This window comes from Ovis aries, chromosome 1 (assembly GCF_016772045.2).
Source record: "Ovis aries strain OAR_USU_Benz2616 breed Rambouillet chromosome 1, ARS-UI_Ramb_v3.0, whole genome shotgun sequence".
NCBI lineage: Eukaryota > Metazoa > Chordata > Mammalia > Artiodactyla > Bovidae > Ovis > Ovis aries.
The window spans coordinates 272695127-272711049 of record NC_056054.1 but is presented as its reverse complement, the minus strand read 5'-3'; the positions used below and the strand labels follow the sequence as shown (position 1 = coordinate 272711049).

The 15923-nt window shown below is 39.6% G+C and overlaps 1 protein-coding gene across 2 annotated transcripts in view; it reads left to right on the top strand.

Moving 5' to 3' along the window:
- COL6A6 (collagen type VI alpha 6 chain) overlaps nt 1-15923 on the top strand; it is a 179238-nt gene that overhangs the window by 101272 nt on the left and 62043 nt on the right. For both annotated transcript variants that reach the window (XM_042238535.2, XM_060396529.1), the window contains exons 21-24: nt 1011-1064; nt 7626-7661; nt 9585-9647; nt 11229-11291. In XM_042238535.2, coding sequence (XP_042094469.1) covers nt 1011-1064; nt 7626-7661; nt 9585-9647; nt 11229-11291 — 216 coding nt within the window. The remainder of the gene's footprint in view (nt 1-1010; nt 1065-7625; nt 7662-9584; nt 9648-11228; nt 11292-15923) is intronic.

Below are 15923 nucleotides of genomic sequence, written 5' to 3'. Positions count from 1 at the left end.
CTTCTGAATCTGATGCAAAGATCTAACCTCTGATTTAAAATGTAGGGCTAGCTGGTAGAAAGCACTAGCAAAAGAACGCCTGGCCTTCCCAGGATCCAGAGGACACGTGTCCTAAAAAGATATCATATTATACTTGGTACCTAAAAGAAGCAGAGAGAGAATAAGATCTGGTAGATATCTACAGGCCACACTCTCAAGGCACGTCTCTTGAGATTAGTCTTATGGGATAGCATACATCTAAATCTGACCACGTACGCTTGTTTTTCAGAACTTTAGGAAAACAATTGTCTGGAAAATGTGTGTCACTGGATTCATGGTGGGGAAGTTCTTTGGTGATTCCACCTGTGAGAAAGCCCTTTGGGAAAAGGCTTAGCCTCCATTTCAGGCTCTGTTCCTTAGCCGCCCTGTGGCCTCATCTACTTTCTACAAGCCTCTGCTTTCTCATCTTCAAAACTGGACAAGTAGCCTGCTTTGGAAAGGGATGTGGGAATTCAGTGACAGAGCCTGCCACATCATAAACTTCCAGAGAACGTTACCTGTCATTTTTTATTAAGTGGCCAGTGTGTGTCTTGTATTAGACTCTATCTCCCCTTCTCCTACCTTGGGAGGATGTGTATTGGGAGAGTTTATTCAGATGAGGGTGCTAATTAGGCTGTTACACAGGTTAGCCAGACAGAACAGGAAGTTCCAAGAGAGAAATTCACACAGGTTGTAGGCATCCCATCACACGGATGATTCTATGGCAACACAGCGGGGACAGTTCGGTTGAAATACTCTTAACTAACAGCCCAAACACAAGTTAGATGGTGGTGATGAGCAGATGGAGCCACATCCTGCACGCAGAGAGGTGTGATCTGTGGCTGGTGGGTTAGGGCCTCATCTCTCAGGGAGGATAAGTCTAACCTGTGTGTCCCCATCCACCCTCCTGGGAGCGCAACGAACCAGCATTGAGGAGCACACATGTCCGAGCCGTGTCGTTACTGTCAAACCTCTGTCTGTTCCTTTGACAGGGAAGAAGAGGCTGGCCAGGGCCCCCTGGAACTCCCGGCTCCAGAAGGAAGACAGTAAGGACCCACATAGACAAAGTGGCCCGCTCTGGAGGAGCCTGAGCTGGGGTGATGCAATGGCTGGTGGTGGGGCGGTTCCCCGGGACTTACTACCCTGGGGACAACTGACTCAGGGCAGAGCTGGCAAAGGACGCAGGAAGGGCCCTGAAGCCAAGGCCAGACAGTGCTGGCTGTAGGGGAGATTACCACATCGGAGGAAAGCGCTGCCCAAGGAGAACGCAAGAGTAGCCAACTAGGGGAAGAGTAGTCAAAGTCTGGCCTGCTCACTAGCCCACGGAGGTTTGAAGTCCAAGGCTCCATTCCTCTGCCAAGTTTTATGACTGCTTAGAAAAGTCAGTCCTGATGCGAGTCCTCTGGTCTCCTTTCCGTTTTCTCTGACTCGCAAAGAGGAATGTGTTCCAAGATATAAAAATATTTTCTTGGATGAACTGTAATATATGGTTCTGTGAACTTCTCCTCAGAAAACAGAATGCATAATGAATGCAATATATTAAACTAGTTTTTATTTGTGCTAAATTTTTAAATGTTATAAATACATATTTTACTGAGATATACTTGATAGACAATATTAGTTTCAGATGTACAACATAATGATTCCATGTATGTATATATTACAAGATGATCACCACTCAGCTAGTAAGTCTAGTTAACATCCATCACCACACATAGTTATGATTCTTTTTTTTTCTTGTGATGAAAACTTTTTAAGATCTACTCGGTTGTTGGGTAGTTGCTTTGTTGTGTCCCATTCTTTTATGATCCCATGGACTGTAGCCCACCAGACTCCTCTGTCCATGGGATTTCCCAGGCAAGAATACTGAAGGAAAAAAAAAATACTGAAGAGGGTTACCATTTCCCTCTCCAGGGGATATTCCTAACCCAGGGATTAAACCCGTGTCTCCTGCACCGACAGGCAGATTCTTTACCACTTAGCCACCAGGGAAGCCCTTCTACTCTCTTAGCAACTTTTAAATATATAATATAATATTATTGGGCTTCCCTAGTGGCTCAGCAATAAAGAGTCTGCCTGCCAATGCAGGAGACACAGTTTCAATTCCTGCATCTGGAAGATCCCCTGGAGAAGGAAACAGCAACTCACTCCAGTATCCTTGCCTGCGAAATCCCATAGAGAGAGGAGCCTGGTGGGCTATAGTCCATGGGGTTGCAAAAGTATCGGACACAACTCAGCAACTACACAACGACATACTATCGTTGACGACAGTTATCATGTGAAGTGAAGTGAAAGTCGTTCAATCATGTCCAATCTTTGTGACCCCATGGACTAACCCGTGGAATTTTCCAGGCCAGAATACTGCAGTGGGTAGCCTTTCCCTTCTCCAGGGGATCTTCTCAACCAGGGGTTGAACCCAGGTCTCCCACATTGCAGGCAGATTCTTTACCAGCTCAGCCACCAGGGAAGCCCAAGAATACTGGAGTGGGTAGCCTATCCCTTCTCCAGGGGATCTTCCTGACTCAGGAATAGAACTGGGGTCTCCTGCATTGCAGACAAATTCTTTACCAGCTAAGCTATCGTGCTATACATTAAATCCCATGACATTTATTTTCTAATTGGAAGTTTATGCCTTTTGATTTCCTCTACCCATTACACACCATCCCCCCCCTCCAACTCCTCATTTCTGTTCTCTGTATCTATGAGTTTAGCTGGTTGGTTTATTCATTTTGTTAAGATTCCACATATAAGTGAGATCATAGGGTATTGGTCTTTTTCTGATTTATTTCACTTAGTGTCATTTCTTCAGGACTCCCCTGTAGCTCAGATGGTAAAGAATCCTCCTGCAATGCAGGAGACCTGGGTTTGATCCCTGGGTTGGGAAGATCCCCTGGAGAAGGGAATGGCTATGCACTCCAGCATTCTTGCCTGGAGAATCCCATGGAGAGAAGAGCCTGGTGGGCTACAGTCCACGGGGTTGCAAAGAGTCAGTCACGACTGAGCAAGTAACACTAATGCCTTCAAGGTCCATCCATGTTGTCACAAGTGGCAAGATTTCCTTCTTTTTCATGACTGAATAATATTCCACTGTGTGTGTGTGTGTGTGTGTGTGTGTGTGTGTGTGAGTGTGTGTGTGTGTGTGTGTGTGTGTGTGTGTGTGTGTGTATAACACACGTGGTGGGTATATCTTTTTGAGTTTGTGTTTTTGTTTCCTTTTGATAAATACCCAGAAGTGGGATTTCTGGATGATATGATATTTCTATATTTAAGTTTTTTGAGGATACTCTGTACTGCTAAAGAGATTATATATAATATATGCCTATAAAAACATATCTGAGTGCAAAATTAGGTCACTTGCTTATGAAACCTTTTGGGATCTTTGTTGTTATTTTTTTCAATAAGTACTTTTTAAAAGAGTTTCTATGCTTGACTTCTTGGAAAAGAATTGACATTATAAAATAAAATCTTTATCCATTAAGAAAATATAACTTTAATAAAATATACTTAAATGCCTGCATTGGGTTCTGAACCCAGTGTCTCTTCTTATGGTGCAACGTTTTCTTTCCATTCTTTATTTAGTTATCCAGCCTTTTCCAACTTCCTTCATCCCGCCCTACTCACTACACATAGTGATAGATGTTAACTAGATTTATTAGCTGAATGATGGTCTTCTTGCAATATATACATGTATGGAATCATTATGTTGTACATCTGAAACTAATACAATTTTAACGTTTTAAATTTGAGGACAAATAAAACCTAGTTTAACACATTGCATTATTATGCATTGTATTTTCTGAGCAGAAGCTCATAAAACCAGCTACTATATTCCAACAGGAAAATATTTTTATATGTTGGAACATACTTTTCTTTGTAGGACAGAGAAAAATAAGAACAGGGATTATGTTTAAAACGTGCAGAATTTAATTGTTGGGAAAGCCCTTTCTAATGCATCTAAAGTTTTTAAAAAGTACATTTGCTATTTATTTGACTTTCTAAAAGGGTGGAGCCAGTTTACATACCCCAGGAAAGTATTTTGAACTTAAAGAATATCATCCAAAAAATCCTGGCATGGGAGATGAACTTTTCTTACTTTATAGAGGCGATAATCTCTCTGGAGGATAAGGCAATATCACCACCTATTAGCTAAACCACACAACTCCTGAAAAATATGTCCCCTTCTTGAGTTATGGATTCAGCAGCATCATTCAGGAGTAAAAGCAGAATTCCACCTCAAGATGGTAAAGTCAAGGGATTTTTTTATACTACTGCACTTCTATGCAACTCACCAAAAACAATTAAAAAAAACTTAAAATGAATTAACAAAAAATGACCACAACTTCAAGCCACACATGATGACAAATACTGGCCAACTATTTTATTTTTTAGAGGCTTTACTTTATTTTGTGGAAATATAGTCGATTGTGGTATTAATTTCTGCTGTACAGCAAAGTGATTCAGTTATATGTCTATGTATATATATGTGTATTTCTTCTCATATTCCTTTCCATTATGTTTTCTTACAGGATATTGAACATAGTTCCCTGTGCTATAAAATAGGATCTTGTTTTCTACCCATTCTATATATAATAGTTTGCATCTGCTAATCCCAAACTCCCAGCCCATCCCTCCCCCCAAGTGCCCTCCCCCTTGGCAATCACGAGTCTGTTCTCTATGTCTGTGAGTCTGTTTCATAGATAGATTCATTTGTCTCCAAGTTTAGGTTCCCACATAAATGATATCATATGGTATTTGCCTTTCTCTTTCTGACTTACCTCACTTAGTGTGATAATCTCTGGTCCGTGCATGTTGCTGCAAATGGCATTGTTTAATTCTTTTCTACGGCTAATATTCCACTGTATGTATGAACCACATCTTCTTCTGTGCATCTGTCAACAGACATTCAGGTCCCTTCCATGTCCTGGCTATTATCAGTAGTGCTACGATGAACATTGGGGTACATGTGCTTTTGAATTTGTAGTTTTGTCTAAATATATGCCCAGGAATGGGATTGCTGGATCATCTGGCAACTCGATTTTTAGTTTTTTGAGGAACCTCCGCGTTGTTCTCCATAGTAGCTGCATCAATTTACATTCTCACTAACAGTGTAGGAGGGTTTCCTATTCTCCACAGCCTTTCTCCACAGCATTTGTTATTTGTAGACTTTTCAATCAGGGCCATTCTGACTGGTGTGAAGTGGTTGTTGTTGAGTCACTCAGTCGTGTCTGACTCTGCAGCCACATGGACTGCAGCACGCCAGGCTTCCCTGTCCCTCACCATCTCCCAGAGCTTACTCAAACTCATGTCCATTGAGTCAGTGATGCCATCCAACCATCTCATCCTCTGTCGTCCCCGTCTCCTCCGCCTTCATTCTTTCCCAGCATCAGGGACTTTTCCAATGAGTCAGTTCTTCGCATCAGGTGGCCAAAGCTTCAGCATCAGTCCTTCTAATGAATATTCAGGATTGATTTCCGTCAAGGTTGACTGGTTTGATCTCCTTGCAGTCCAAGGGACTCTGAAGAGTCTTCTCAACACCATAGTTCAGAAGCATCAATTCTTTGGCATTTAGCCTTCTTTGTGGTCCAACTCTCACATCCATACATGACTACTGGAAAAACCATAGCTTTGACTATGTGGACCTTTGTCAACAAAGTAATGTCTCTACTTTTTAATACACTGCCTTGTGGTCATAACTTTTCTTCCAAGGAACAATCATCTTTTAATCTCATGGCTGCAGTCACCATCTGCAGTGATTCTGGAGCCCAAGAAAATAGAGTCTGTCATTGTTTTCATTGTTTCCCCATCTATTTGCCAAGAAGTGATGTGACCGGATGCCATGATCTTAGCTTTTTGAATGTTGAGTTTTAAGCCAGCTTTTTCACTCTCCCCTTTCACCTTCCTCAAGACACTCTTTAGTTCCTCTTCACTTTCTGCCATAAGGGTGGTGTCATCTGCGTATCTCAGGTTATTGATATTTCTCCCAGCATTCTTGATTCCCGCTTGTGCTTCATCCAGCCCAGCATTTCACATGATGTACTCTGCATGTAAGTTAAATAAGCAGGGTGACAATATGCAGCCTTGACATATTCCTTCTCCGATTTGGAACCAGTGCATTGTTCCATGTCCAGTCCTTAGTGTTGCTTCTTGACCTGCATACAGATTTCTCAAGAGGCAGGTAAGATGCTCTGGTATGTCCATCCACACAGTCAAAAACTTCAGCGCAGTCAGTGAAGCAAAAGTAGACGTTTTTCTGGAACTCCCTTGCTTTTTCTATGATCCAGCAATGTGAAGTGTACCTCCTTATCATTTCGATTTGCATTTCTGTAGTAATTAGTGCCTGTTGGCCATCTGTTTTTCTTCTTTGGAGAAATGTCTATTAGGTCATTTTTCAATTGGGAGAAACCCATATTTCTGTCTTCCCCTTTCTTATGGCGTCTGATATAGTCTGCCTTGTAAATATTTGTAGTATTTATCTCCTCCCCACTAACCCAAGTGGTGAGGACCTTCTGAGGTCAAGAACTCTATGTCACCTTTATGATCCTATGGTTCCCATCCTATATACTTTGTGGATAGTAGATGTTGGATAGATATTTTTCTAAATGAAACTGCTGTGAATTGAACCAGAAAAGATAAAACCCTTGTGTGAAAGGAGTAGAGAAAACTGCTCTTCATCCCTCTGATACGGACATTTCGACAGTCATCATTTGGTGTTAAAGAAATAAGCCTCTAATCATATCCCAGACACATAGTCTCTTTCCTAAATAACAAGAGATTTTCACTGAAACATAATTAGAAGAATTTAAAAATTTCAAGACCAGCCTCACGTAGAAATTTGACTTGACTATCTCAAATAAGTTTCCATTACAACAATGTCTGATATGTATTGAATTTTACAAATCCTGGATATCAGTCATGCTATAATCTGAGTTAGACAATAAAATGTCTTTGTCTCTTGAAATATTGATCTAGAAATACTCAGATTTTCACATTATATTTGACAGTAGCAGGAAAAATCCATGTAGTCTAGCCATTTTTTTTATCAAGTATTTTGTTAACATACTAAATTGAGTAATCTTGAGTGCTTAAGTTGATCTTTCATTTTTGACAGGTAAGCATATCTGACTTCTTGAAGGGAATGAGGGATAAAATTAGCTCTGCTATCATTCACTTCTGAAGTCAATCTATAATAATATTGATGAATTATCCTAGTGTTTCCTCTGGCTTCCTGCCTTTTGGCCATTGCTACACTTAGTTTCTGGCTTACTTGGTAGCACTCTGGAAAAGTGAAAAATACAGTTTGAGTCAGCCAATTTTGGTGCTTATGCTAAGTTCTAGTAGTAATTTAGTAGAGGATGCATTACTGACCAAATCTGTTCCAACAAGTATGTATAGATTTACATTGCCTATGGTTTTATTCATCTATTGCCCTAGGATAGAAATTCAGAGTTGGCAATATTTTGCTTCCATGGTGCAGTCAGTAATTTAAAGCAATATGTGGTGACTTTTTGTTTTAGTGTCAATGCCCCAAGGGGTCTGTTATTAATTTAAGTTAAACTTTAAAAATAATTTTTCAGGGTTAATGATATCTTCTTTTTTCCCTATTGTAGGCAGCTCATGGCCAGAGGGGACATACAGGCCCACAGGTACAGAGTCCTTTTTTTATTTTTATTTATTTATTTTTTTTTTCTAAGCTTCCAATGATAAACAATGTGTGTCCAGTCAAGGAGCCTGAATAAAGCCTTTGGAAAGTCTAAATTTATTCTGCTTTTTGATAATATTGGTTGTGGAATCAAATTTGGGAAAACGTTTAGGCTATAACTTAAAGAACTCAAATCTTTAGAGACATTAAATATGATTTTAAAAATTTAAATTGATTGAAATTGATTTTAAAAATTAAATTTAAATTGATTTAAAAAAACTCTAAATATTAAAGATAAGAAACAATACTTGGCCCAAATAGTATTAAATTTAACTTTGTTTGGATTTCAAATACAAACTCTAGTAATTCCAGTTGTTTTCAGAAAAATAACCTACAAGTTTATGCCTAGCTGTACTGTGATTATAAGACATTCCAGATAGACAAAGACCAAGAATTTACTATCCATAGATGCTACACACACACACACACCTTTCTTTCAAATTTTTGTTCAGTTAACTCTGAAACCGTATTCATAATTTGCATAAATGCCTTTTTAACCAAGAGAGTACAATAAAACCTTAATACAAATTGGATAATCCGAATGTTTTGTTCAAAAGTTGACCATGCCAGCTGTCATATCACATCCCCTTTGTACATGCTGGTGATACATTATACATGAACTTACAATATTTATAAAAGAGCAGTGATTTAGAGTTTTACAAAATTGAAGAAGCACACATCCTCAGACTGAAAATATAATAAGGATAAATAATAAATCCATTCACAATCACATCATCGTAAAACTCCAGCATGTGAAGGAAACATCGCAAACACTACCAGAGAGAAAAAACATTTTTACCCATGAAAGGAATAACCAATTAGAATTGCAGCAGGCTTCTGCTCAACAATAACACTTGCCAAAAACAACAAAGTAGGATTTTGCAAGTGCAGAAGAAAAATAACCTACAATTTTATACCTAGCTATACTATGAGTGATTATAAAACATTTCCAGGTAGACAAAGACTAAGAATTTACTATCCACAGATGCTACACACACACACATACACACATACTTTTCAAGGTTAGATTGCGACAAAATGGATAGCAAATCCAAAAAAAAACAAATAGCATGAAGTGAATCAGATAAGATTGGGGAAAGAAAGTGTTGAGAAATTTCCTCTTTATTATTTCTAGGAAAAGGCACCAGTGAGGGACGATTAATCTCATTTAAGTGTGTAACAACTGAGACATAAATGAAGGCTATCCAGTTGTCTAAATTAAATATTTTAATCTTATTTGAAATTCTTATCTGTGACACAGTTCAAAGGCAATGTGAAGGGAATGCTCAACTTTTGATCCCTAGCTATTTAAGTATTTAAATATAAATATAATATAGTATTTGAATATAAATAATAATGTAAGATAGATGCATGGAGATCTTTTAAGAAAATGTGAAGTAAATTGTGAGTTTTTTTAGTTCAACACCCAAGTTTGGTACAGTATATAACCAGTGTTACAGGCAAGTTCGGTACAGTATATAACCAGTGTTACAGGCAAGTTTGGTACAGTATATAACCGGTGTTACAGGCAAGTTTGGTACAGTATATAACCAGTGTTACAGGCAAGTTTGGTACAGTATATAACCAGTGTTACAGGCAAAGAAGGGAGTGTGTGTTTGTGTGTGCATATATGCACACACGCATGAGGTGTTTGAGGAATGAAAGTAACTACACCAACATATTAAGCTGCGGTTATCTCCCCTTGATGAGATTATAGAAGATTTTTGTTTCCCTTCTTGTATTTACATTTAGTTTTCAAAGATCCTGCATTGCCATTATGATTGAAAAGGTATTTAGAAACTTGCACATAAAGAAGACAAAGTTTCTCAGAAAATAATGTTAACAGTTTGATTCTCCCTCCCCACAGGGGAAACCAGGCATCCCAGGTCCAGATGGACTTGCAGGGTCACTGGGGCTTAAGGGCCCTCAGGTATGTAACAAGACTAATCAGCCTACGAGAACAGAAGGAAGAATCTGAACCCTTATAGAATACAACCTCCTTGCAAAAGTACAGATGTTTCAAGTTTTCAGAGTAATGAAGTAAGGAAGCAATACAGTCTTGACTTGTATAGCGTTTGTACATGTTGCTGATATATATGAACTTACAATATTTATAAAGAGTTTTTCCCGGTCAGGAGGTGAAAAGGAAATGAACTCTGGGCAGCAGTCTCTGTACAATGGTCCAGGCTGACTAGTGAATCCTAGGGAGACCTTGAGCCAAAGAAAATGCTGGGCCTCAAAACTGGGAATTTTGGTCAATTTAGCTATGTATCTGGATGCCTGTAATGTAGAAAAGTTGGCTCTACCCAGCAAAGAATAGAACTGAGGTCTTCAGTGGGGGTGATGTATAGTCATCTTTCTAGCTCACTTCTCTAGGGAGCTGCCTCAAGCACTTTTTCCTTTGCAAAGAACAAGCCATGGTTGGCTCTTAACACTGGTTACATGAGGGGTAAGGAAACATGCCAGAAAGAGCAAAATGTTGCCTAAAGCAATCATGAGAAGGGAAGGGAAGTCCTCAGAAATGCTGAACAAAGGTCAGGAATAAGAAAGTTAAAATATTTTTTTTCTCTCTAAACTTTTACTTTTGAAATCTTGAGAAGTAAATTTAATCTTTGGCAAATACAGGACAGCAATGATCCTGCAGCTTTTCAAGGTTGTAATCTATGTAGCTAAAAAAATTTAAAAAGGAAGTAACTTTTATATGTTGTCAGCTTACTGCATGGAAGTTGGGCAATATATCCTTAAACATCAGAGGAGAAAGTTAATCCACATTTCACAGCAGTAAACAGTCTACCCCTTAGACCTCTTATTGCTTTCTAGCTTTTGTTTGTCTTACTTGGCAACTTAGAAATGTTCACTTTTCTTACCTTCAAGTGAGAAATATTTGCCACTGGGATTGAAGGGAATCATTTCAATAGATTGGCTGGCTTTATTTCATGCTAAACAAGTAACACTACATCTCCTCATCCATTTTAGAGGCAGTTGCTTTTTTATGACATAATTTAAAATGGGATGCAAAAGCCAAACACGGTATGAAGATTTCTCTGCATAACATATGGAATCCAAAATTAATAGAAAACATAATACTCCAGATGTACAATTATCTAAATCTTGTCTTACAGTGTGCTAAGTCTTATTTATGACAAATCTTTAGTGTGGTTATTAAATAGAAAATCCACTTAAATATTCCAGTTTCAGATTTACATAAGTAAAAATTACTTCTAAAGTAACAGATACATGAATTTTGGTACAAAGATCCTTCAGAATAATTATAAGGCAATACTGGAAAATTGAGCTGTTCAGTGTTTCTTCACTTTGACTGAAAATGCCAAGCCATTTAGACACTAGATTGGATCCTTATGCCTTGGAGACCGATCAAGACAGAACCAAAGGCATGAACGGAGTTTTCTTTTCAATTTCTGTCCACATTACTGACTTAGCATTTCCATTTTTAATACTTAAGTTAATGTTCTCTTTTTGGGAGAAAATAATGCTAATTCTCTATATGTAGGGCCCAAGAGGAGAAGCCGGAATGAAAGGAGAAAAAGGGAATCTGGGAAGTAAAGGCCCCCAGGTATGTAATGAGAGACAGTGACTGCACCTGGCTCTGATGTGGGCTTGCGTGTGGATGTCCTTGTGGTTGCCTCTCCTCAGATGGAGTTATCTACTGCCTGTGAACCAGCAAAGTGTATGAGGTTTGACCTTGGCACTCAATATGGTGGCCACATCATGTTCTGGTCACTGCCTTGCAGAGAGGGTGTCATTACGTCAGACACAGAGGCGAAAGATAACAGCTCAGCCATTACTGTGACCTTAAGAATTCCTTCTTTATGTAAATCAGGTCACATGACTCACTAATCCCAGTTCTCAGGGGCTTACCCTTGCACTCAGAATACAAGCTACTTCAGTGGTCCTCAGCTAACCACACATAAGAATCTCCTGGGAGATTCTCCTGTAAAACACCCTCTCCAGACCACTTAAATCCAAATTCTCCTCGGGTGGTTCTAACATATACACCCAGTATTGGAAGTGACTGTCCAACATCAACACTTCTTCACCTTCAAGACAGTGAACAAACATAAAGAACTTAAATTGCAGATTCTGGTTGAGCAGGTGTGAGATGGGGCTTGAGATGCTACATTTCCAATAAGCTCCTAGGTGATGCCAATGCTGCTGGTCCCTAGACCACACTTTGAGTAGTAAGTCTCCTACCTGCTATCATAGACTATATTTTCTTAGCTTAGCCATTTCTGAAATGGGCAAATTTAATCCATTTTATCCCACTGTGGGCAAGAATCCCTTAGAAGAAATGGAGTAGCCATCATAGTCAACAATGGAGTCTGAAATGCAGTTCAGTTCAGTTCAGTTCAGTTCAATCGCTCAGTCGTGTCCGACTCTTTGCAACCCCATGAATCGCAGCATGCCAGGCCTCCCTGTCCATCACCAACTCTCAGAGTTCACTCAGACTCGCATCCATCGAGTCAGTGATGCCATCCAGCCATCTCATCCTCTGTCATCCCCTTCTCCTCCTGCCCCCAATCCCTCCCAACATCAAAGTCTTTTCCAATGAGTCAACTCTTCACATGAGGTGGCCAAAGTACTGGAGTTTCAGCTTCAGCATCATTCCTTCCAAAGAAATCCCAGGGCTGATCTCCTTCAGAATGCAGTGCTTGAATGCAATCTCAAAAATGACAGAATGATCTCTGTTCCTTTCCAAAGCAAAACATTCAACATCACAGTGATCCAAGTCTATTTCCCAACCACCAATGCCCAAGAAGCTGAAGCTGAATGGTTGTGTGGAGATCTGCAAGACCTTCCAGAACTAACCTCCCAAAAGATGTTCTTTTCATCACAGAGGGCTGGAATGCAAAAGTAGGAAGTCAAGAGATACCTGGAGTAACAGGCAAGCTTGGCCTTGGAGTACAGAATGAAGCAGAGCAAAGACTAACAGAGTTTTGCCAAGAAAATGCACCGGTCATAGCAAACACCCTCTTCCAACAACACAAGAGACAACTCTACACATCAACATCACCAAATGCTAAGTACCAAAATCAGACGAATTATATTCTTTCCAGCCAAAGATGGAGAAGCTCTATACAGTCAGCAAAAACAAGACCAGGAACTGACTGTGGCTCAGATCATGAATTCCATGTTGCAAATTCACACTTAAATTGAAGGAAGTAGGGAAAACCACTAGTCCATTCAGTATGACCTAAGTCAAACCCCTTAGGATTATACAGTGGAAGTGATGAGTAGATTCAAGGGATTAGATCTGATAGCCAGTGTGCCTGAAGAACTATGGAAGGAGGTTCATAACATAGTTTAGGAGGCAGTGATCAAAACCATCCCCAAGAAGAAGAAATGCAAAAAGTCAAAATGGTTGTCTGAGGAGGGCTTACAAATAGCTGAGAAAAGAAGACAAGCAAAAGGCAAAGGCGAAAAGGAAAGATACATCTATTTGAATGCAGAGTTCCAAAGAATAGCAAGGAGAGATAAGAAAGCCTTCCTGTGATCAATGCAAAGAAATAGAGGAAAACAACAGAATGGGAAAGACTAGAGATGGCTTCAAGAAAATTAGAGATACCAAGGGAACATTTCATGCAAAGATGGGCTCAATAAAGGACAGAAACAGAATGGACCTAACAGAAGCAAAAGATATTAAGAAGAGGTGGCAAGAACACACAAGAAAATTATACAAAAAAGATCTTCGTGACCCAGATAACCATGATGGTGTGATCACTCACCTAAAGCCAGACATCCTGCAATGTGAAGTCAAGTGGGCCTTAGAAAGCATCACTACAGACAAAGCTAGTGGAGGTGATGGAATTCCAGTTGAGCTGTTTCAAATCCTGAAAGATGATGCTGTTAAAGTGCTGCACTCAATATGCCAGCAAATTTGGAAAACTCAGCAGTGGCCACAGGACTGGAAAAGGTCAGTTTTCATTCCAATCCCAAAGAAAGACATTGTCAAAGAATGTTCAAACTACCACACAATTGTGCTGATCTCACATACTAGCAAAGTAATCTTCAAAATTCTCCAAGTGAGACTTCAACAGTGTGTGAACCGAGAATTTCCAGATGTTCAAGCTGGATTTAGAAAAGGCAGCAGAACCAGAGATCAAATTGCTAGCATCCATTGGATCATAGATAAAGCAAGAGAGTTCCAGAAAAACATCTACTTCTGCTTCATTGACTACATTAATGCCTTTGACTGTGTGTATCACAAAAAACTGGAAAATTCTTCAAGAGATGGGAATACCAGACCACCTTACCTGCCTCCTGAGAAATCTGTAGGTCAAGAAGCAACAGTTAGAACCAGACATGGAAATATAGACTGGTTCCAAGTTGGGGAAGGAGTACATCAAGGCTATATATTGTCACTCTGCTTATTTAACTTATATACAGAATACATCATGTGAAATTCTGGGCTGGATGAAGCACAAGCTGGAATCAAGATTGCCAGAAGAAATATCAATAACCTCAGATATGCAGATGACACCACCCTTATGGCAGAAAGTGAAAAGGAAGTAAAGAGCGACTTGATGAACATGAAAGAGGAGAGTGAAAAAGTTGACTTAAAATTCAGCATTCAGAAAACTGAGATCATGGCATCCGGTTCCATCACTTCATGGCAGATAAATGGGGAAACAATGGAAACAGTGACAGACTTTATTTTCTTGGGCTCCAAAATCACTGCAGATGGTGACTGCAGCCATGAAATTAAAAGACACTTACTCCTTGGAAGAAAAGTTATGACCAACCTAGATAGCATATTAAAAAGCAGAGACATTACTTTGCTGACAAAGGTCCATATAGTCAAAACTATGGTTTTTCCAGTATTCATGTATGGATGTGAGAGTTGGACTATAAAGAAGGCTGAGCATAGAAGAATTGATGCTTTTGAACTGTGGTGTTGGAGAAGACTCTTGAGAGTCCCTTGGGCTGCAAGGAGATCCAACCAGTCCATCCTAAAGGAAATCAACCCTGAATATTCATTGGAAGCACTGAAGCTGAAGCTGAAACTCCAACACCTTGGCCACCTGATGGGAAGAACTGATTCATTGGAAAAGACCCTGATTCTGGGAAAGACTGAAGCCAGGAGGAGAAGGGGATGACAGAGGATGAGATGTTTGGCTGGCATCACCGACTTGATGGACATGAGTTTGAGCAAGCTTCAGGAGTTGGTGATGGACAGGGAAGCCTGGCGTGCTGCAGTCCATGGGGCTGCAAAAAGCTGGACATGACTGAGCGACTGAACTGAACCGGACTAGCTCTTTGTCTTTCCTTCTAAACTGTAAGCTCCGGGAGAGCTAGGACTTTGTCCCAGAGCCCAGGATAACAGTGCTGCCACACAACAGAATCAATGCATATTTGTATAATGAATCAATTATTAAATGAATGAATGATTCTCAGTGGGGACTTGTGCTCAGGGCTCACATGAGGATAAAGCAAATCCATTACTTCGTGTCCATTAGTTAAACTGGGCAGTGGCCCAACATTTAAGCGGATATGTTCATCTTCAAAAATTTTAAGAACCTCTTTGCATGAATGTGTATCTAATGACACAATATTTAAAAGCATATTAATTACTGTTCATAATGATATTGTTCCTAATTTTGATGAATGTGCCCCTTCAAAAAGCATGGAAACCTTAAAATTACATGTAGAACGAAACTAATGAAAAGTAACTGCTTTGCATTCACATCCTTGAATCTAAAAAAGCTTGCTGGCACCACAAATTGGGATTTTAAAATAACAGTACGTGCCAAAGGAAATATATATGTGTGACAATTATATCATCTGTTTGCGTGAAATATTGAGATGTAGATTGGTTGAAATCCAGAGCTTGATAATTCCCTTGCTCTAGAATCCAGAATTTTATCCAAGTGGCTATTACTCAAATAAGGTATTTCTTTTTTTTTAAATTTTTTTTATTTTTTTAATTTTAAAATCTTTAATTCTTACATGCGTTCCCAAACATGACCCCCCCTCCCACCTCCCTCCCCACAACATCTCTCTGGGTCATCCCCATGCACCAGCCCCAAGCATGCTGCACCCTACGTCAGACATGGACTGGCGATTCAATTCTTACATGATAGTATACATGTTAGAATTCCCATTCTCCCAAATCATCCCACCCTCTCCCTCTCCCTCTGAGTCCAAAAGTCCATTATACACATCTGTGTCTTTTTTCCTGTCTTGCATA